This window comes from Brienomyrus brachyistius, unplaced genomic scaffold (genome assembly GCF_023856365.1).
Source record: "Brienomyrus brachyistius isolate T26 unplaced genomic scaffold, BBRACH_0.4 scaffold65, whole genome shotgun sequence".
NCBI lineage: Eukaryota > Metazoa > Chordata > Actinopteri > Osteoglossiformes > Mormyridae > Brienomyrus > Brienomyrus brachyistius.
The window spans coordinates 983,631-1,007,739 of NW_026042340.1; the positions used below are offsets into that span (position 1 = coordinate 983,631).

Sequence of the window (24,109 nt, forward strand, 5' to 3'; positions counted from 1 at the left end):
AGTTTTAGTCTCATACACTTAAAGTCAGCCTTCCTAACATTATATATTTTTGATTTGGACTTAGCTCTTCGAACACTAAACTTAACCTCAAATTTGACCATGTTATGATCACTAAAACGTCTAATTTACCAATCCTGTCCTGGTTATTAGAGAGAACAAGATCAAGAATGGCATCTCCCCTGGTAGGGGTGTTAACAAACTGAGTAAAAAAACAATCCTGTACTAATTCCACCATCTCCAGTTCATTTTCTGAAGAGCCAGTGACAATGTCCCACTGCATTCCTGGTAGATTAAAATCACCCATAACTACCACATCATTTTTATTGCTCATAGTCCTAATATCACTGTATAACAATCTGCTTTCCTCAGCAGCTATATTAGGTGTTCTGTAACAAACACCGACAATTAGGCTATTTGAGTTTTTAGCATCTAATTTTACCCATATTGCTTCCGTAGTTTTATTTATATCAGTAAGTTCCCTTGCCTGCAAGTTTTCCTTTACATATACTGCAACACCACCTCCCTTTTTTCCTATACGATCCTTACGGAACAACGTGTAACCATCCATATTATATTCTTGTCCATCCTTTTCACTCAACCACGTTTCAGTTATTCCTATAATATCATAAGAGTCCGATGAGATTAAAGCCTCTAAATCATGAATTTTATTCCTAATACTTCTGGCGTTTAAATACAGACAACAAAGGGTAGGCCTATTACGGTGCCCACTTACAATATGATTATTTGGGGCTTTCCGTTTCCCCCCACTGACATAGTTAACTAACTTCCCTGCCCCCCCAGTCCCTAGTTTAAACATTTCTCAACTACTCTACACATACGCCTCCCCAATACACTGGTTCCCCTCTGGTTCAGGTGCAACCCATCCGGCTTGAACAGGTCCCACCTGTTCCAGAAGGTCCTCCAATGCCCCATAAACCGAAACCCCTCTTTCCTACACCATCCTTTTAGCCACGCATTTAATCTCCTTATCTCAGCTAACTTAGCCTGACTTGCACGTGGCACGGGGAGTATTTCGGAGAATACCACCGTGGACGTTCTGCTTCTAAGCTTATTGGCGACTTCTATAAATTTATCCTGCAGAACAGCCCTTCTACCCTTGCCTATGTCGTTGGTGCCAACATGCACCACGACAACTGGATCCACCCCAGCTGGGGCCAAAAGCCTATCCACACGATCTGGAAGGTCTCCTACCTGGGCACCAGGCAGGCAAGACACCGTACGGGACCCTCTATCACGCGTGCACACATAACTGTCTACTCCCCTAATAATGGAATCCCCCACTACCACAACCTTCCTCTTCCTGGGGGGAGGGGGCTCCTCAGTGCCCAAGGGCCCACCTGCCTCCCCAGTCCGTTCCGGCTCTAAAGTTGGAAGAACCTGAAACCTGTTTGACACAGTCACCTCAGGTGATGCCGCCTCTGCAACGTGTGTACGCCCTTTCCTGCGTCTACGACCTACGGTCACCCAGCTCTCTCGACCTCTCTGCTCTTCATTCTCCCCCCTCCCGGCTAGTGGCGTACACACCTTCTCCCTAAAAGGCGTATTAACTTGCTCCTCTAACTCACTGTTGCATTGGATGAGAGCCAGTTGCTCCTCAAGGTCGCGAACCTTGACCATGAGCGAGTCCACTAGCTTACTTCGCTCGCAGATGAAGTCCGACTGGACACTAACGTCCAGAAGGGCAAACATGTTGCAAACGCAACACTGAGCCGGCCCCATAATTAACTAACTCACTATGACCCCGTACTCCTAGCCCAGTAAATTTATATAGTGTATTTAACTTTAAAGATTAATTAGCGTACCGTTAAATGCAATAAAGTGCCGAGTACACTAAAATAAATTACTTGGGTTGAAACGGAACTTAATTATTATTTTTATTTAAAATTACTACTACTTACCAAAAGAACTTCTGCCTGAACTAAAAACAAAACGAAATCGAAGTTGCTCTTGGGAGGTCGAAAAACCACAAAAACCCCCTCACAGCAGGCTACTGCCGGAGCGGGGAAAAAATTGGAAAATGTCCTCCCGACTCCCGACTGACTGAGCAAAGCTCAGGAGCAACTGTCCTTTTCTGGGGCCGAGTAACGTTACCGACGTTAGATATTATTAGCTATTACGCCCCGCCGGTGTTACGGAGTTAAACGCGAACAGAAAACGCAGCTCACTGCCCGTAACAATCGCGCTGTTAATAAACAGACAGGACAGACAAGCAGTCACGCCGACCGAAATAAGAACAATAAATAGAAATAACACAGCCACCCACTAAACAATTAAAGCACACAAACACTCAGAATATACGTTCCAAACACCCCAAAAACAATCACAAACAATCCCAAAACAATCGCTGCAGCTCAACACCACTCTCTCGCAGTATCCCAGCAATCTCTCGCAGCAATCCCAGGATCCCAGGTTAGTAAACCCAGGTTGGCATATTTGGTCTGTTATGTCTTAGGCCTTAGGCAAGAAGAGATCCACAGGGTGTATAAGTGGTATGTGAGTGTTATTGTCAGCAGGCGTGTTCATGTGATGGAGCCCAGAGCTGGGAGCTTCTGTATGACTGCTGTCCCTGGCTGCTCACTGGCGGCCTCTGCTGGCCACAGCTGCTCCTGGCTGAGGATGTGACGACACATTTATTATTATTATTATTATTATTATTATTATTATTATTTATTTATTTGCCTTTGGGACAAATAAAGTGTTTTTGAATAGAGCTGGGATTTTAGTTCCTTCACCTTTGTATTTCTCAGCTCGCTTTTCGGAGGGAAGTTAATGTCGTAGCTTTTATGAACAGTCCGAAAATGTCGCTCCCCATTTCCCTTCTTCGGAATAGCGACGGTACACCGACAGATGAGGCAAACGCACTTCGAATATGACATTGTGGAAAAAAATCAGTCTTCCCCCCATTCCGTATGGAAGTGGTAGGTTTTTGGCTTCTTACTTAGTCCAGCTCCCCCATTCATTTTTATACCCTTTCTTAAGTTTAGCAGAAATAAATTGGAGGCTAATCAGGCGACTCGGCCGCTTGCTGGAGTTTGGCAGCAGCTGGTGTGGCTGAACGCGTCATCCATCCTCTATTTTTATATGCCATACGATCTCACCAGGCTACTTTTGTGATCGACCGGTAGATTGCGATCGACCTATTGGGCACCCCTGGTATAGCGTGTTTTCACGACATTACATTGTCTCAAAGTGCTTTACAGCATCCCCACCCAAAGCCCCCAGTGAGCAAGTCAGAGGCGACAGTGGCAAGGAAAAGCTCCCTAGAAGGAAGAAACCTTGGGAGGCACCAGACTCAAAGGGGGAGCCCATCCTCCAGGGGGTGGCAGAGGAAGCCCTAATCCTAACCAGACCCAAAGGGGGAGCCCATCCTCCAGGGGACAGCAGAGGAAGCCCTAACCCTAACCAGACTCAGAGGGGGAGCCCATCCTACAGGGGGCAGCAGAGGAAGCCCTAACCCTAACCAGACCCAAAGCGGGGAGCCCATCCTCCAGGAACTGGCAGAGGAAGTCAAATGATCAAGATGACGAAGTCCTAATAAACATTTTTCCAGTCTTAACATTTCAGTCACAAAGCGGGGGGTAGGGAGGTGATGGCAGGCAGGTGCTGGAGCTGTTCTCAAATGGCAGGGTGAACAGTAGTACAGCAGGAGGGCATACAGGATAAGGCGTCACAGGCCGGAAGGGCGTCACTGGTAGTGGAGACGTCGCAGGCAGCAGGGTAGACAGGATATGTTGATAAGTTGGGGTCTCCAGTCAGCACAGCCCAGTATAGGGAGGGGAAATAAAATGTGCAATTAGGGGAGACTAGAGGCAGTGCAAACAGATAGGTGAGTGCAGTATGTAAGCTCCAGCAGATATGGCTATGGCAGCGTAAGTAGGAGGGAGAGGCAGGTGGGAACGCAGGCATGGGGGGTCTCTGAACGTCAGCATTCCAATTCCACAATTGTGAAGCTAGAGTGACAGACTGACAGTTCAGTTCATCCAAAGCCAATGGCACCGATCCCCACCCAGCTCTACACCTCACACTCTAGGTCTGACTGGGAGTGAGCAGTTAGCTAGAACTAGAACTAGAGTCCCTATATGCTAAAGAGGTGTGAACTTGAATATTGAGAGTCTGTCTGAATCCCCAAGACCATTCCACAGCTGAGCAGCTCTATAACAGAAAGCTCTGCAGCCTGCCGTAGCTCTTTCTACCCTGGGTACTAACAGATATCCTGCTCCTTGAGATCAAAGAAAGCGAGGAGGGTTGTATAAGACCAGCAGATTACTAAGGTATTCTGGTGAAAGGCCATTCAGTGTTTTATAAGTTAATAGCAGTATTTTGTAGTCAATCTGAGCCTTAACTGGAATCCAATGAAGGGAGGATAGAACTGGACTAATATGATAAATTTTTTCAGTGTTTGTAAGAACTCTGGCTGCTGCATTCTGTACCAGCTGAAGTTTATGTAAGGATCCAGATGGGCACCCAGAAAGGACGACATTACAGTAGCCCGGTCTGGAAGTTATATAGGCATGTATTAGTGTTTCTGCATCATGAAAGGAGAGCATCTTCCGAAGCTTGGCTATGTTCCGTAGAAGATAGAACGCAGCTCTAGTAATACTTTTTATATGAGGATTGAAACATAAATCTGAACCAGATCTCTGACCACTGTGTTAGGTCGGTAGGAAGACCACCGAGGTTGAGGTTGTCAAAGTTATTTCAAGCAGCCTTGTGACCAATTAACAGTACTTTTGTTTCTTCTGTGTTTGACGTAAAGAAATTACATCGCACTAAGTCTTTGCTTCTTGAACACTGTTAGCTGTTCCTTATAGTTTTTTGGCTGTTGATCACGAAAATAACATTCAGATTTGCCCATCACTTACTGTGTCATTGATATCTTCAGTTTTGTCATGTTTTTTCTTATATTTGTGTCCAACATTTTTTGTTTCTTTAAGAGACCCATCACCAGTGTTTTGTACAGTCTGGGAATGTCCAGGCATGGAATCAGGCCATGTTGGAAGCTGTTCTGTGGAAGTTTGCAGCCCAGGCATGCCTGGGTAGGCCGGAGCCAGCTGGACACTGCATCAGCAGGCTATAGACGTCCTCTTTGGGTTAATATAGACCTGATAGTGTGTATGTATTGTTTCAGAACATTGCACTGCCTCAGCAGGCTATAGACGTCCTCTTTGGGTTAATATAGACATGATAGTGTGTATGTATTGTTTCAGAACATTGCACTGCCTCAGCAGGCTATAGACGTCCTCTTTGGGTTAATATAGACCTGATAGTGTGTATGTATTGTTTCAGAACATTGCACTGCCTCAGCAGGCTATAGAAGTCCTCTTTGGGTTAATATAGACATGATAGTGTGTATGTATTGTTTCAGAACATTGCACTGCCTCAGCAGGCTATAGACGTCCTCTTTAGGTTAATATAGACCTGATAGTGTGGATGTATTGTTTCAGAACATTGCACTGCCTCAGCAGGCTATAGACGTCCTCTTTGGGTTAATATAGACCTGATAGTGTGTATGTATTGTTTCAGAACATTGCACTGCCTCAGCAGGTTATAGACGTCCTCTTTGGGTTAATATAGACCTGATAGTGTGTATGTATTGTTTCAGAACATTGCACTGCCTCAGCAGGCTATAGAAGTGCTCATTGGGTTAATATAGACCTGAAAGTGTGTATGTATTGTTTCAGAACATTGCATTGCCTCAGCAGCAATGTAGCAAGTAAGGTAGATGCTATAGACATTTGCAGTATGATTAGTGTCAGTCGATATGTCTCATCAATGTCTTAACAGCCGCATTACATTCTGCTATATTTGTTACGAATATACACTTACGCCTCAGAGATGCTCAATGGCTGCTCCTGTGAAGAAAGTATATCATTTGTACAGCTGTAAACTCAGTGATCAAGACAAGTAATGGGGGCCTCACATTGTTATGTGACATGTGCTGTCTGTGTGAGACCCTGCCTCAGAGGCACTCAGAAGACCATGTCGTTTGCTGTCCTGATGATATGGCGAGAACAGCAGGACCATGTGACGGACTGTTACTTCTCTTTGAATAATGTGTCTGGTTTCTCTGCTAAAAACAAGTAGTCAGTTGAATACCCTAATGTGCCTTCAGCAATGAGACCTGTGCCACATGACCACAGTCCTCCAATCCCGAAACCACCAGAGGAATGGACCTTAGACGAGCCAGAGGGAGAAACTGCAATGCAGGGAACTGGCAGTGACAATGATCCGGATTTTAAACTGTGCTCATAAGTGTGGTGGCTCTGAGGCTAGGGTTCTGTACCAGTAACCAGAAGGTTGTGGATTCAAATCCCCGGAATGCCCTGACTGATTCTACTTTGTTGGACCCTTGATCAAGGCCCCTTAATCTGTGATTGTTTCACCCTGGATATGATATTAATCTGCAAGGCCCTGCAAGGGGCTAGGATAGCAGCAGACGTTGTTGTTAAAGGATCACTGTCATTCTCCATGTGAATATTAAAATCAGCAACAATCTGCAAACTCCTTGCTGGTGATTGTAAGTGTAGAACTACAAAGAGATGATCCAGCAAGACTAAGAAGAATGATTTCAAATGTGCTAAAGCTATAAGCACTTTGCTCAGACACTCCTTTGTTAGACTGAAATATTGCAGGAGCTGTAATCAGCTGGAGTAGATTCATTTAGTGCCATGAATTCATTCAGTCTAAGTCAGGTCTCAGTAAGGCATAAGGACCAAGACTAAAATCAGTAATTATTTCATTTATTAGTAGCACCTTAGCAGCCAGTGATCTTACATTCATTACATTAATTACATTAATTAATTAATGTAATTTCTCTTTGGCTCTCAGCGGAGGCGGTCGCACTTCTCTCCCTCTCCCTCCCCTTATCTTCCCTGCTTCGCTCCTCTCGTCTCGTCTAGTCTACTGTCTTATACTTGAAGAGACTCTCTCTGCTCTGCTCTCCAAACTACGAGAAATTATGGATTTGATCAGCTGGTCTCTCAACGCAATTGACACCATCTTCTCAACGAGAAGCCTGGGTTCGGGGGAACCTAACTGTCCAGCGGGAATGTACGCGGCTGGCTACACGATGGACGGATGGGAGCGGTGGAGGGTCGTGTGCCTGGCAGCTCTTTCCGTGGAGGACATTGAAGACATCTACCTATTCGGAACTATGATTACAGGTATTATGCTGATTGGATTAGGCATTGCCCTGGTTTATCAAAATTGAAGAAGACCGTGACAGCCTCTCAAAGCCCCACTAGGCTGGCCGGAATGATTGATGGAGTGGGCAGAGCTGTTAGCACTCAGACTGTGAAACTGGATAACATCATGGAGAAGCTCACAGCTTTGCAAAACTTATTGGATGGCGGAGACCAGCGTGGAAATTAGAGGAGCTGGAAATTACAGCTTCTCGCACGGAAACCCAAACAACCTTATTCTATCAAGCTTCTGGCTCCCCTTAATCAGCACTGGCCTTGGCCAAGGCTGCTGCTGAACAAAAAGCTCCCCCGGAAGAACAGGCAGTGAGACTCTCTTGCATTCCTCTCCCCCAATCCCAAGGACTTGCACCCTCCCCCCATCCAACGCCTTCGCCGCTTCATACCCCCAGCGTGAACAGGCGGGTCTGTGACCAGCGCCTCCATGGCTGCAGGACCGGATGGCTGTTTGTCTATGCTGGACTACCTCCACCTCCCCAGTCCCTCACCCGTTGCGAGTCGTGTCTTTTCATGTTGTACGATGTAGTGATCATGTGCTTATGTTGCTGAGGTGTTTTCTCCTCCTCTCTCCTCATGTCATCCTGTTTCTCTTTTTCTCTCCTCCCCTGTCTCCCGGCCGGTCTACCCCCTACTGTGATGTTGTATATGTAAGGTCGGGCGATGGCCTGCTTTTCGCTGGTACTTGTGACTAGTGACATGGTATATTGCAACAGCAATAAAGGGTTTGAATCAAATCAAATCAAATCAAATCAAATCAAATTAATTGGACTTACATTAAGTCCAATTTTTAGCCTTGCATTACACCTATTATCTAATAACAGATTCAGTTTAATTATTATTAAGTTATTATTACATACACTACGGTGGAATAGACCTCCACGGTTAAAAGTGCGGGGAACAGACAGTAACATGAGCCCTAGGTAATGACTCTTGGCTCTGGCTAGTCAGCGATTTGCCTGGAGACTATGAGCTATGCTTTTGGACAGGAGATCAGCACCAGCCCGCGAGGGGTGAATACCGTCCCTCTTCAAAAGCCCAGGCCTACTCCCAAACATTTGCCAGTTATCTATGTAACCCACACCGTTTATCGGGCACCATTCCGACAGCCAGCGATGCAGCAACGATAATCTGCTGTATATTTCACCACCACGTCTAGTAGGGATGGGGCCAGAGCGCGTTACTGACACACACATCTTCTTTGCAAGGCTGCCCACCTCTATGAAATTTGTAACTATTGACTGTGAATTGCAGAAGCACGACCGGTCAATTGTTACAGCTCTACATTAATTTTATTGTTCTTTTTTTAAGATGTGAACAGAATGCACAACCATTTTTTTATTTTATGCATTTAATTTTATCAGTTATTGTGGGGGGGGGGGTCACTCCCCCCAGAAGTCATAGAGGTTAGAGGCCCCTGTGAGGGAGGGGCCCCTACAGAGAACATAGATGGTTAAAGTACTTTATGGTGGTATTTTATTATTTTTTATTTATTTGTTATATATATATATATATATATATATAGACTCTATTTTAATTTCTTTTGTGCTTATTTTCATTTACTCTGTGCTTATTTGGATTTCTTTCTTTCTAAGTATTTGTAAAGCGCTTTGTAAACCCTGTGGTTAAAGCCATATACATAATAATTGATTGATTGATTCAGATAGATGAGAGAGAGAGAGAGAGAGAGAGAGAGAGAGAGAGAGCATTGTGAAGCTCAAAATTCCCACCAGAAAGTTCAATTTCAATGGCTGACAGTCTGGCTGCTGACTCACAGATAGAAGTTGGTGATGTGACAATACTGAACTTACAATAATGGCAAAGGCACAGTTACTGTGAGGGACAATGCTTGTGAAATTCTGCACTAAAATGGCAATGTTTCTGTTTTACTGCTTCAGAATCTTAGGCTAGAGGGCTGAACTGAAAGCAAATCATGAATCCTTCTGTTATCTTGCTTTGTATGTAGCCTAAGCGTGTTTCCCCAGCAAAGCCGATAATCGCCGGTTAGTCACTGTCAGATATCAACCCCGAGATACTTGTCTGATTACGCTGATTACCAATAATATCGTCATGTCACTCAGACCTAACTGGTGATTTGACATGATCCCAGGTATAACAATACAGGGAAAAAGGATTTTACTCATGGGATCAGGAATCCAAGTGCCAGTTGCTGCTGCATTAGCTGCTGTGGATGTTCACATCTCCTCCTTTCAGTGATACGTGTGGAGTGTAGGGACACCTGGCAGAGAGACGGCTAAGGACTGCACTGGAAGCACTGGTCTGACTGTTATGGGAGGTTCACATCCATCTTGATGTCCATGTGTTCATATATATTCTGTGATTTTTGGCTGTAGCTTGTACTTAATGCTTTTACCTCTAGTTTTGAGCTAAGATGCACTGACTCACAATTAGTGATCATCTGACTGCAGCAAAGTACCAAGATGCACAGGACACTCTGCAGACTGTAATTCATTTTGAAATGTAAGCTGTGCTGCTAATTATATTGAAAACAAATGCAGATTGTAATGTTTGGTATTTAGCTAATGTGTAGGATGTGTATATGTCTGTGTCTTAAAGTGTTTTCTGTTCCAGGCTGAACAGCTGCGGGCTCACAAATGAACACTGTGAAATGCTGACTTCAGCTCTAAGATCAAACACCTCACCCCTGAGAGAGCTGGACCTGAGTGACAATGACCTAAAGAATAAAGGAGTGACGCTGCTCTCTACTGGACTAGGGGATTCACAGTGTAAACTGGGGTTACTGAGGTCAGTATTACTGGGTATTCCACAGTCTCCACCAGCATCCAGCGTTTTCACAAGAACACGGCAGACTCTTGTGCTCAGTGATTTCCCAGCTCTGATCTCTTCAGTGTTCTGGATGTGAATCTTCCCAGTCTGGTCTCCTTGCCCTTGACATCCCTGCCAGGCGTCATCCTCACTGCCATCAGGGTCTGCTTGGGACAGAACTGTGGATGAGGGAGGAAGGTGGTAGACAGGAGGAGACTGAGACTGCTACCTGACCTCAGATCTGGGCTCACAAACCATTAAATCATCAATTTATATGTAATTTCACTGTAATTTCAGCTTCAAAACACAATTCCAGTTGTTTCAGCCAGTAGGCAGTTTTATTGTAGTGTGGTAGGAGTTTAAGGACTAAAGGCAGCGATGTGTGACTGGACTGAAGCCTGAGGCAGACTTTATTAAAAATAAAAATGACAGCAGGAAGAGGAAAGTTTGGGGCGGCTGGTGGCAGTCAGTGGCGTCCTCATTCCGAGTCGGGGTCTCTGGGTGTGAGAGACGGGCGACGTGAGGGAGACACTGCTGTCTGTTCCCAGGTGAGGTGGGAGGAGAGAAAGCGGAACAAAAGGAGCGGAAGGCAGGGTAACGTGGAGCACCAGCGTGATGATGGTTTGGTTTGGAAATTAAATGCTCATTTATGGTCGTTAATTCACATGATTCAGGATGTCAGACTAAAAGCTGAACTTCAGTGAGTCGTGTATGATCACTGTGTTACAGTTACATCTTTTGCAGAAAAACTGCCACTAAACCCCTGAGAGCTCATCACTGCTGCTGGTCTCTTCTTCACTTCATACAGCTAATTACATGCAAATAGACGGCTGTAGAAAACAATGTTTTCATTTCCTTTCTGCAGGCTGTCGAGCTGTAGAGTCAGAAAAGAAGGCTGTTCTTCCCTGGCTTCAGCTCTGAGGTCAAACCCCTCACACCTGAGAGAGCTGGACCTGAGTGACAATGACCTGCATGATTCAGGAGTGAAGCTGCTCTCTGCTGTACTGGGGGATTCACACTGTAAACTGGTGATACTGAGGTCAGTTTGACTGGGCATTACACACCGTTAACTGGAGATACTGAAGTTAGTATTACTGGGTCTTCAACAGCATCCAGCTTTTTCACAAGAACATGGCAGACTCTGTACACCCCTCTCCTTCAGGAGATCCTCAGTGATTTCCCAGCTCTCATTTCTTCAGGGTTCTGGATGTTAATCTTTCCCAGTCTGGTCTCCTTGCCCTTGACATCTGTACCAGGCCTCATCCTCACTGCCATCAGGTTCTGCTTGGGACAGGACTGTGGATGAGGGAGGAGGGTGGTAGACAGGAGGAGACTGAGGCTGCTGCCTGACCTCAGGTTTGGGCTCACATACCATGAAACCATCAGTTTATTTGTACTTTCACTGTAATTTAAGTTTCAAAATACAATTCCAGTTGTTTCAGGCAGTGGGCAGTTATATTATAGTGTGGTATGAGTTTAAGGACATACAGGCAGCGATGGGTGACTGGACTGAAGCCTCAGTGAGGCAGGCTTTAGTAAAAATAAAAATGACAGCAGGAAGAGGAAAGTTTGGGGCGGCTGGTGGCAGTCAGCGGCCTCCTCAGTCGGCGTGTCTCCGTGTGAGAGAAGCCGGTGTCTGGGGGTCACAGGTGCACCAGCGTGATGATGGTTTGGTTTAGAAATTAAATTATTAAATGCTCATTAATGGTCGTTAATTCACAGTGACTTCAGCAATTATTCAGATTAAAAGGTGAGCTTCAGTGAGTCGTGAAGGATCACTGTGTTACAGTTATATCTTTGCAGAGAAGCAGGCCCTAATCCTCTGAGAGGCGACCACTGCTGCTGGTCTCTCCCTCACTTTATACAGCTAACTACATGCAAATAGACGGCTGTAGAAAACAAGGTTTTGATTTTCTTTCTGCAGTCTGTCAGGCTGTAGAGTCAAAGAAGAAGGCTGTTCTTCCCTGGCTTCAGCTCTGAGGTCAAACCCCTCACACCTGAGAGAGCTGGATTTGAGCTACAATCACCCAGGAGACTCAGGAGTGAAGCTGCTCTCTGCTGTACTGGAGGATCCCAGCTGTAAACTGGAGAAGCTGAAGTGAGTACAGAATATGCATTTTTACAAAAAAGATACTGGATTCCAAGAAATCCCACAATGCATTTCAGCAGCTACATAATAAACAAACACAAACAGCTTCTTTTTTCTTCTCCTACTTCCTTATATCCCACAATCTTATCAGCCCTCAATAGATGTTAGAAATAATTAAACAGTGAAGCAGGAAACATCCATTCAATCATATAATCCATACAAAACATTTGTGTAGGTTAGAAACGTTAACGGTACTGTTACAGTTAAACATGTTCATTAACATGTTATGGACAAAAATATAACGGACAGCAATCAGAATTGGACGATTGTTAAAAATGGTTATTAATAAATTAATTGTTTTCTAAAAATCCTTTATGTCATGGACCCTATTCTCTTTATTTGAATAGAGTACTGCAGTGTATAAAGTGGATTTAAAATGGTTTCATTTCTTTAAGGATGAGCCGGTGTGAACTCACAGAGAAATGCTGTGAGGCGCTGGCTTCAGCTCTCAGATCAAACTCCTCACCCCTGAGAGAGCTGGACCTGAGTAACAATGACCTGGAGGATTCAGGAGTGAAGCTGCTGTCTGTTGGGTTGGGGGATTCACACTGTAAACTGGAGATACTGAGGTCAGTATTACTGGGGATTCCACACTGTAAACTGGGGGTACTGTGGTCAGTATTACTGGGTATTCTACACTGTAAGCTGGAGATACTGAGGTCATTATTACTGGGTATTCCACATTGTAAGCTGGAGATACTGAGGTCAGTATTACTGGGGATTCCACACTGTAAACTGGGGATACTGAGGTCATTATTACTGGGTATTCCACACTGTAATCTGGAGATACTGAGGTCATTATTACTGGGTATTCCACATTGTAAGCTGGAGATACTGAGGTCAGTATTACTGGGTAGTCCACAATGTAAACTGGAGATACTGAGGTCAGTATTACTGGGGATTCCACACTGTAATCTGGGGATACTGAGGTCAATATTCCTTGGTATTCCACACTGTAAACTGAGAATACTGAGGTCAGTATTACTGGGTATTCTACACTATAAACTGGGGATACTGAGGTCAGTATTACTGGGTATTCCACACTGTAAACTGGGGATATTGAGGTCAGTATTACTGGGTATTCTACACTATAAACTGGGGATACTGTGGTCAGTATTACTGGGTATTCCACACTGTAAACTGGAGATACTAAGGTAGAAAATAACTAATGATTTCAAAATAAAGCAGGAGTATCTAAGTCTAAAGGTCGAGTTAAAAAATAACATTAGACTCTAAGAGGAATGTAGAAAGGAAGATTGCATTAGAGGCTAAGGATGACATTAAACATTTCTTCCAATATTTTAACTCCAAAAGAGCTCTAAAAGCTGAAATCACTAATCTGCAGGATAGTAAGGATCTTATAAATGAAATTGATATAGTAAATGAGTTTAATGATTATTTTACCTGTGTGTTCACAGTAGGGGACACAAGTAACTTACCACCATTTAGTACAAATACAGCATCGTCTATAACCAATATACAGTCCCTCCACCATTATCGGCACCCCTTGTAAAAATTTGTAAAAAGTGTTAGAAAAAAATCCACCTTTTGGTGAAGTAGCTTCATGTGAGCATTGAAAACATGAGAAAAATGCAACCTTTCATTGAAATAAATTTATTCAAAGAAAAACAAATCAGTTTCCTCCGGGTACTCCGGTTTCCCCCCACAGTCCAAGGACATGCTGGGGCTAATTGGAGTTGATAAATTGCTCGTAGGTGTGCCTGTGAGAGTGAATGGTGTGTGAGTGTGCCCTGCGATGGGCTGGCCCCCCATCCTGGGTTGTTCCCTGCCTCGTGCCCATTGTTTCCGGGATAGGCTCCATACCCCCCGCGACCCAGTAGGATAAGCGGTTTGGAAAATGGATGGATGGATGTTAGCTTGCTATTGCTTCCCGCAACATGTGGCTCGGCGATGAGGATCCATTAAAGTCTGTCCGGGGAGAACCCAGTCGATCTTCCGACAGAATGAACATGACAATCGACTTGCCCTCTGCCTTTACTGGTGATGGGAGCCAAAGGTTCCTCTGCTGGGTGAGGCAGCTGGACGTGGCGGTGAAGGCATCTTCAGGCTGTAGCCGTGACTATTATGATGAATTAGTGCGAATTCTTCCGACTTGCTTGAGTGGGGCAGCTTTTCTGTTATGGGACAGCCTGCCCGCTGCAGTGCAATCTGATTACGCCACGTCTAAAGAGAAGCTTAAAGAGGCTTTCGGACAAAAACAGTTTATGGACGAAAAGAGTTTATGTCGTGCTTCAGAGCGTCACTTTCTGCCCGATCGCGTGCTCCCAGTCAGAGCTTCGACGTATCCTGTATGCTGCTGGAATAAGTCGGTTGGTGCAGGAGGCTTTTCCGGATTATGGAAGTGTGGCACAGCGGGAGGAGAAGTTTAGGCGCTTTCTCGGTGGGCTGGACCCCGTTTCTAAGACAAAGTGTCTCGGGCAGGGGGCTACAGATTTGGAGGAGGCTCTGCTGATAGCGGGACGATGCGACATTGCATGAGAAGCCCTGAAGATAGACTATGTGAGTGCACCTTCTAGCAGCCGTCGTATTAGCGATGATGCTGCTGTCCACAGTCGATGGTCTTAGATGTGCAGATGATGGACTTGCTGAGGTGGTGCGATTCCTTAGGATGGAAATTAAAGAGACGAATGAGAGAATCGCAGACTGAGATCTGCAGTGGGGGGGCACCATACAGACGGGGTGGGCGCTCTCCTGATCGCGATTCTCAGGTACCTGAAGGGGGCAGCCCGTGGCAGGACCGGCGATCGCAGCACCGTGGGGGACGCAGCCCCCGATCAAGCTGGCGCTCTCGACAGGAGGATGAGCAGAGTAAGCGAGGTGTGCGATTTCTGTCACCACGCCGAGTTAATGACAATAGTCAGCAGGGAAACAGAGCAGCTGGTGCCGAGGCCCAGAAATCAGCTCACCTTCATATGGGCCCCATGATCGTGGAGACTCCTGCTGGGGGATGTGAGATAGACACTCATAAGTGTGAGCAGCAGACTTCATACCTGAAAGGGACTGTGGACGGCACTGTCGTAGCTATCCTGGTGGACTCAGGGGCTTGTGTGTCTTTAGTGCTGATTTTCGCCTGTCAGTTTCGGCACTACGGATTCGCCCCCTGACTAAAAGCTACATTAACTCCTGTGCAGTAAATGTACAAAGGTTGGACACTCCAGGTACTATTACTGTGACTTTTCACCTCGGGCCTGCATTCCTCACCAGGAACCATTCACTCTTAGACCTGAGCCGGGGTATGTTACAGTTATGGGACATTAGCGTTCCCCTGCCACGGAGCAGAGAGTTACTTCCGGAGTGCTGCAGTGTGTCACTGGCGACCACTATGACAGTTGAGTGAAGCCATGGTCCCAGTGGCCCTTCATTCCCCAGCAGGCATACTGACAGCTGCTCATTTCAATGGCTATATGGAGTCCAGTGTGCCAGACACAACAGGACTGGTAGCTCATACAGTGTCCAGTGCGAGTGACGGCGTCAAGCTGGCCAGTGTGCTCACCGCTACAGCTGCACCCGTTACACTAAAGCAGGGGTCACACATGGGGGAGTTCTACCCCAGTGAGGACTCTGATATCACGTCTCTCTCCCAGACTGGGAAGGAGGAGATTGGAGTTTGTTCACCCCGGGTGCCTCCTGTCCCATTAGATGAGTCTCCTGCTACGGTGCAGTAACAAGCGGAGCTATCGGCCCTGCTGCTCAAGTTCAGCGATGTCTTCATCCTTTCTAAACAGAACACGCCCTGGTGTGCACTTGGGAAGCACTCTGTAAGGACGGGTGATCACCCCCCGATCACTCCTCTTCGGAGAAACGAGCAGAAATCGATCGTCAGGTAGCTGGGCTGTTAGCGGATGGAGTCATAGAGGAGAATTGGAGTCCCTGGGCATCACCAGTAGTGCTTGTTAAAAAGAAAGGGGGAGAATGGAGGTTCCAGCTTTTTCACAAGAACACGGCAGACTCTGTACACCCCTCTCCTTGAGGAGATCCTCAGGGATTTCCCAGCTCTCTTCTCTTCAGGGTTCTGGATGTTAATCTTTCCCAGTCTGGTCTCCTTGCCCTTGACATCTGTACCAGGCCTCATCCTTACTGCCATCAGGGTCTGCTTGGGACAGGACTGTGGATGAGGGAGGAGGGTGGTAGACAGGAGGAGACTGAGGCTGCTGCCTGACCTCAGGTTTGGGCTCACATACCATGAAACTTGTTTATTTGTACTTTCACTGTAATTTAAGTTTCAAAACATAATTCCAGTTGTTTCAGGCAGTGGGCAGTTATATTATAGTGTGGTATGAGTTACAGGACATACAGGCAGTGATGGGTGACTGGACTGAAGCCTCAGTGAGACAGACTTTATTAAAAATAAAAATGACAGCAGGAAGATGAAAGTTTAGGGCGGCTGGTGGCAGTCAGGGGGCGACATGGGGGTGCAGTGGTTAACACTGTTGCCTCACACCTCTGGGACCCGGGTTCAAGTCTCCGCCTGGGTCACATGTGTGCGGAGTTTGCATGTTCTCCCCATGTTGTCGGGGGGTTTTTCTCAGGGTACTCCGGTTTCCCTCCACAGTCCAAAAACATGCTGAGGCTAATTGGACTTATAGGAGTGCATGTGTGAGTGAATGGTGTGTGAGTGTGCGCTGTGATGGGCTGGCCCCCCATCCTGGTTTATTCCCTGCCTTTTGCCCATTACTTCCGGGATAGGCTCCGGACCCCCCACGACCCAGTAGGATAAGCGGTTTGGAAAATGGATGGAGGGATGGATGGATGGATAGTGGCAGTCAGCGGCGTCCTCATTGCGAGTCGGCATCTCTAGGTGTGAGAGACGGGAGACGTGAGGGAGACACTGCTGTCTGTTCCCAGGCGAGGTGGGAGGAGAGAAAGCAGAACAAGAGGAGCGGAAGGCAGGGTAACGCGGAGCAGCCGGTGTCTGGGGGTCACAGGTGAGGTGGGAGGAGAGAAATCAGAACAAGAGGAGCGGAAGGCAGGGTAACGCGGAGCAGCCGGTGTCTGGGGGTCACAGGTGAGGTGGGAGGAGAGAAAACAGAACAAAAGGAGCGGAAGGCAGGGTAACGCGGAGCAGCCGGTGTCTGGGGGTCACAGGTGAGGTGGGAGGAGAGAAAACAGAACAAAAGGAGCGGAAGGCAGGGTAACGCAGAGCAGCCGGTGTCTGGGGGTTACAGGTGCACCAGCGTGATGATGGTTTGGTTTAGAAATTAAATGCTCATTTCTGGCCGTTAATTCACAGTGATTCAGGATGTCAGATTAAAAGCTGAGCTTCAGTGAGTCGTGTATGATCACTGTGTTACAGTTATATCTTTGCAGACAAGCAGCCGCTAAACCCCTGAGAGCTGATCACTGCTGCTGGTCTCTCCTTCACTTTATACAGCTAATTACATGTACAAACGGCTGTACAAAACAGTGTTTTCATTTCCTTTCTTCAGGCTGTCAGGCTGTAGAGTCACAGAAGAAGGCTGTTCTTCCCTGGCTTCAGCTCTGAGGCCAAACTCCTCACACCTGAGAGAGCTGGACCTGAGCGACAATGACCTGCAGGATTCAGGAGTGAAGCTGCTCTCTGCTGGACTGGGGGATCCCAGCTGTAAACTGGAGAAGCTGCAGTGAGTACAGAATATGCATTTAAAAAAAAAAACAAACTGGACACCAAGAAAACCCACAATGCATTTCAGCAGTTACATAATAAACAAACACAAACAGCTTCTTTTTTCTTATCCTGCTTCCTTATATCCCACAATCTTATCAGCCTTCGATCCATGTTTTAATTAAGCAGTGAAGCAGGAAACGTCCATTTAGCCAAATAATCAGCAGACCATTTTTGTGTTGATTTCGACATGTGCTTAGGATCACCGTCCAGTTTTCGTTTCCTGGTAGATGCAGCCAAACTTTGATTTAAAATGTCCTGGTATTTGATGGAGTCCATAGTGCCATGTGCCCTAACGAGGTTTCCAGGGCTTTTGGAGGAAAAACAGCCCCACAACATCACAGAACCTCCACCATATTTTAGCCAGCATTGATTTAGGAGAGGTAGATGCTGTCCAACTAGTCTACTTGAGTTCTTTGAGGAAGCTACAAGAGAAATTTATCACAAAAAGTACTTAGAAGGCCAGAAGGCCTTTGATGTTGTCCCCCACCAATGTAATTTAACGTAGATAAATGTAAGGTAATTCATTCAGTGAGCTGAAATATGAAGTACAGATATTTTATGGGTTCCACTGAAATAAAGGTAGCTGATTATGAGAAAGATCTCGGTGTGTATGTTCATGCTTCGATGTCCCACTCTAGCCAGTGTGGGGAAGCAATTAAAAAGGCCAATAGGATGTTGGGTTACATCTCTAGGTGTGTGGAGTTTAATTCAAAGGAGGTGATGCTAAGATTATACAATTCCTTATTAAGACCCCACCTAGAATATTGTTTTAATGTGAGAGGAGGATGTAGGGCTTTCGAAGGAACAAACAGGTTCGCTTTGATCTGTTCAGAAATATTTATTGAAATATACAGAAAACTATGACGTGCCATCATCACCCACCTTCACACACGGACTTGGGAGCCCCTTTCAGTCCTGTCAGGAGACCAACATGTGGCCAGACTCCCCCCCCAGGCGATGCGCTCTTTGTGAGGCTGTTTTCACTTGCAGTTACGAAGAATTTTGGGCAACACTTTCCATTTTGCCCTGAGAGAGACAAGATAAGTGTCCATTTCTCCAGAGAGAGGCAAGATAGGTGTTCTAGCAGTTTTGTGAGAAACAAGTTATACATGTGATCAATGAAAAAACATGTTAGTGCAGTTCAACTGTGGCACAACAATAATATGGGCGAATCACGGTGGGTGACGTGTTTGAATCTCGGGATGATTAGTCCATACATGATCAGAATCAATCCATACCTCAGTCATCTCATAGGTATGTCTGCTAGGTGGAGTTGGAGGTGCTCCACCAATCCGGGAGTAGTGGAGCCAAACAACTACAATTTCCCAAATTATTACAGTAACAGGAGGACAGTGAACATTTTTTGTTGAATTCTATGCTATGTGAGCGACATGGCCAGTTACGTGACCATCTGTGGGTTCATATTAATACAAATATTGTGTGCAGGTTTGGGCAGCATGCCTTAAAAAGGACGTTGCTGCCTTGGAAAGGGTTCAATGCAGAGCTCAAGACAGATTCCTGGTCTCAGAGGAATGTCTTATGAGGAGAGGTTAGCTGCGCTGAATCTGTTCTGCACCAAATGCTCACAGAAAATCCACTTTTAGGTTAATAAAATAAATCACCCCAAGATAAGGCTGCAGACTCGGCCAGGAGGGTCTCTGCTGTGGGGCTGGAAACTCCTCTCCTGCCCGGACACGACGCTACTAAAGAGAACCCAGTAGGCTGGATTATTACAGTTTTTCTAGTTTGCTTTCATGCAGCAGTCAACTCAAACTCCACATTTTCAAAACAGGTAACACACAGGCCCAAACAGTGGCACTTGTGGTCAAAGAGACACATTTTGTTTGCAAAAGGCTCTAACTGTGCTAAAACATTTAAAATATGAAACAAAAGCAAACTCTGCCTTCGAACAACACAACTTGCAAACAAGTATATGAGCTTTTCCAATCAATCATTACACAATGGACTGCAAAATACAAAATACAGCACTAAGTGCGAATCAGTGTACCATGGCTTGTCATTATGACATAGCTGTCATGCCAGTGCCACCTGTTATCTTTATACAGAGACTGTGTCAAATTTGGCTTCTTGCAAAGAATTGGATCCAGAATTAAAAATGCTTTGATGCAAATTTTATTGATTCTTTGACATTGTTCTTTAAAAAAAACTGAAATACTGTACATTTTACAGAAAATACACGTAAACATAAATAACATCTATCAGAGTATAAGAAATTAAGAAAATAAAGATAAGATCTATTACAGTAAAGTATAAAAATCTATTACAACATAAGAAATAGCCACCATCGATACTCAGTCTATTATAGCATAAGAAATGGCCACTATTGATACTCAGTCTATTACAGCATAAGAAATAGCCACCATTGATACTCAGTCTATTACAGTATAAGAAATGGCCACTATTAATACTCAGTCTATTACAGCATAAGAATTAGCCACTATTGATACTCAGTCTCTCCTGTCTTGACGATGGGGCCACATGGCTTCATCCACATCACATTTAATATCCTCTCCTGCACTGAGGGAAAAACCTTCTTACATGCCTTATCCAACCACGACATTCCTCTGCACCTATTTCTTGGGCAGCAGCAGTCATTGCATTCAGGAAGGGCATCTGCTCATAGGGATGGTGATCATACACCTTCCACCTCCAAGCACTGAAGAACTCCTCTATGAGATTCAGAAATGGGGAATATGCTGGGAAGAACGGCATCATTATACGAGGGTGTACTGCAAACCACTCACTGACAAGGTGAGAGTGGTGGGACGCCACATTATCCCAGATAATGATGTGGCATGCCAGGCTTCAACAGCCCTCTACCCTCAGGTGGGATCAGCCTCTCGTGAAGTGCATTCAGGAATGTTATGAAGCGTTCAGTATTGTATGGGCCAATAGTGGGGATATGGCATAGGACACCATCACTGGAGGTGGCAGCACACATGTTATGTTGGCGGCCCTCTGCCCTGGAACTGTGGAAGTGACCCTGTACCCAAAGAGCTTCCTTCCACGTCTCCTCACTTTATAGAGATTTAAGCAGCTTCATCAACATAAATGAAGACATGATGTGTCCCCTCAGCTTCAAGCTCCATTATTCTCTAAGTAAAAAAAGGCTGAATTACAATGAATGTCAAAGCAATCAAGAAAAACTGTAAAGCTAGTTCCTGATGTTGCAAGACATCATCTTCACCGCTCTTGTGGAGGTCATGTGATTCTGGCGCCCCCTGGTGGTGTTGTATCTTACATTATACAGAGTGATACGATATAATCCTAGTGGAGATAATAATAATAATATCCATCAATCCATCCATTTTCCAAACCGCTTATCCTACTGGGTCGCGGGGGTTCCAGAGCCTATCCCGGAAGCAATGGGCACGAGGCAGGGAACAACCCAGGATGGGGGGCCAGCCCATCGCAGGGCACACTCACACACCATTCACTCTCACATGCACACCTACGGGCAATTCAGTAACTCCAATTAGCCTCAGCATGTTTTTGGACTGTGGGGGGAAACCTGAGTACCCGGAGGAAACCCCACGACGACATGGGGAGAACATGCAAACTCCGCACACATGTGACCCAGGCGGAGACTCGAACCCGGGTCCCAGAGGTGTGAGGCAACAGTGCTAACCACTGCACCACCATGCCGCCCCCATAATAACAATATCCTATGCTCTATTATTATAATACATTATTATCAGTAATAATCATATTTATATAATGCTATAATTATAAAACGTAATAATATTTAACATTATACAGACACATATGTACAAATACAATTAACTATATAAACTATATAAATTACTATATAAACTATAGTAATTATGAACTATGATAATAATATCTTTAACCTATACTTCGCCTTGATTACTGAAGTTTTTATAATGTCATGTCTGGCCCCACAGTGGAGATCATATGATTTCCAGCCCTAGCAGAGGACGCCCAGTGTTCTACATCCAGACCTTTTTCAATCCGCACAGGAATTCCGCTATTCTGTGGAATAGCTTAATAAAGAACCTGAATTCCCCGACCGGCACCACACATCGCGGCTGTCACGATCCGGCTGTGCGGGTAATGCACACGGGCTGATGGCTCAGGCAGGCAACAGGCAGGAAGCAGGCAGGCAGGCAGAATCGGGGAAAATGGGGATTTATTTGGGAAACAGGGTGCAGGAAACATCAGACGTCTACTAACATCAATGACGGACAAGGAACGAAGGCAAGACATGGACTGAAATACACAGGACTGGGCGAAAATAATCGGACACAGCTGGGTATGATTGGGGAAGCACACGTGGATAATCAGGGGGCGTGGCACACACGAGGATCGGACGAGCTGGGCGTGGCACACACGAGGATCATACGAGCTGGGCGTGGCACACACGAGGATCGTACGAGCTGGGCGCGGCACACACGAGGATCATACGAGCTGGGCGTGGCACACACGAGGATCGGACGAGCTGGGCGTGGCACACACGAGGATCATACGAGCTGGGCGTAGCACACACGAGGATCGGACGAGCTGGGCGTGGCACACACGAGGATCATATGAGCTGGGCGTGGCACACACGAGGATCGTACGAGCTGGGCGTGGCACACGAGGATCGTACGAGCTGGGCGTGACACACACGAGGATCGGACGAGCTGGGCGTGGCACACACGAGGATCGGACGAGCTGGGCGTGGCACACATGAGGATCGTACGAGCTGGGCGTGGCAGCGGCTAATGTTTTATTTCTTTTGCTTGTTTTGAAAGCATCTCATCACTTAATTACATGATCAGAATGGCATGTAGTAGAAAGCTTCTAATATAATGACCAAAACGGATGTCATTATAGGTGAACCTTTACTTGCATTTATTTGCTATTTCAAAGGGCAAGGAAAGGAAACACAAGTGCTAAAGCAGAACTTTCTTCCGATTACGTATATAGGTGAAGCATGTGGAAGCAGCAGAGAGACGGAGAATGAAACACCCCCTATTTCCGGGTCGCTTCCTACATCAAATAAAGGCATTTTACCTTTATTTCTTCAAAAAATGAGTCATGTTGATTAAACTATTCACAACATGGCAGACTGTTACGATGAAATATGCTTACAAAACCACATCGTCCAGTTAATTGTCTCTGTACCACTTGTGATCTTATTTATTTATTTGTTTGTTTATTTAAGGTGAGGAAACACACAACAAGTTAACACTAAGCCTCAGATTATACGCTTAATGCCTTTATATAAATGTATGTGGCATTAGCCTGGCTGTTTGTTCATGGTTAGATGCTATAAGGAGTGTAGGGACTGTGATTATACGCTTAATGCCTTTATAGGAATGCATGTGGCATTAGCCTGGCTGTTTGTTCAGGGTTAGATGCTGTAAGGAGTGTAGGGACTGTGATTATACGCTTAATGCCTTTATAGGAATGCATGTGGCATTAGCCTGGCTGTTTGTTCAGGGTTAGATGCTGTAAGGAGTGTAGTGACTGTGATTATACGCTTAATGCCTTTATAGAAATGCATGTAACATTAGCCTGGCTGTTTGTTCAGGGTTAGATGCTGTAAGAATGGTTCCCAGTTTTCCCCAAACAGCAGTATGCTAATTTTATCTAAGGCTGTAATATTTTCCATGGATATATATTCTGTCATTAGATTAGTCCAACAATTACAGTGAGTGTGTTTTTTAATTTCCAGTTTGGAAGAATTGCTAGTTGGAGAAATAAGTATACAGTCAAACCTCAGATTTTGAGTAACTTGTTTTACGATTGTTTTGCAAGACGAACAAAATTTTAAAATAAATTTTAACTTGATAAACGAGGGAGGTCTTACAATTCGAGTATTATGTATGCGCTTGGTCTGCCTAGCATCACATGATCACAACTGAGCCGATGGTTCTTCTCTCTCTCGCTCTCTCTCTGAGGGATTGTGGGTAATTGTCTCAAACCTCACTTGTATAATCAAAATTTAGTATAAAAGCAACACCCGAATAAGGGTGTAGCAGTGCGAGCGATGAATCTGTTTAACAATAGTGCAATGTCACATTTCTGTGAAATTGAAAAGGAGGCAAAGTTGTCATTGTATAGGTTCCTTCTTAAAGTCACACTAAAAAGAAAAAGATTACAGTGAACCAACGGATGGCAGTGAAAGTCATTCTAGAAAATAACCCTCCTCTTCTCTCTCATCTTCCTCACACCCTCCACGATTCCTTTCAAAGGTAAAGTGCAGGTTACTTTCTATTATGTTTTTTTACTTTATATTTTGTATTAATAATTTTTATATGAATA

At 45.3% G+C, this 24,109-nt stretch overlaps 1 protein-coding gene across 1 annotated transcript in view; it reads left to right on the forward strand.

Moving 5' to 3' along the window:
* The window catches only part of LOC125725332 (protein NLRC5-like), a 554,938-nt gene that overhangs the window by 28,097 nt on the left and 502,732 nt on the right, over nucleotides 1–24,109 (forward strand). Inside the window, exons 8-12 of the mRNA XM_049002177.1 lie at nucleotides 9,810–9,983; nucleotides 10,870–11,043; nucleotides 11,929–12,102; nucleotides 12,549–12,722; nucleotides 17,601–17,774. Coding sequence (XP_048858134.1) covers nucleotides 9,810–9,983; nucleotides 10,870–11,043; nucleotides 11,929–12,102; nucleotides 12,549–12,722; nucleotides 17,601–17,774 — 870 coding nt within the window. The remainder of the gene's footprint in view (nucleotides 1–9,809; nucleotides 9,984–10,869; nucleotides 11,044–11,928; nucleotides 12,103–12,548; nucleotides 12,723–17,600; nucleotides 17,775–24,109) is intronic.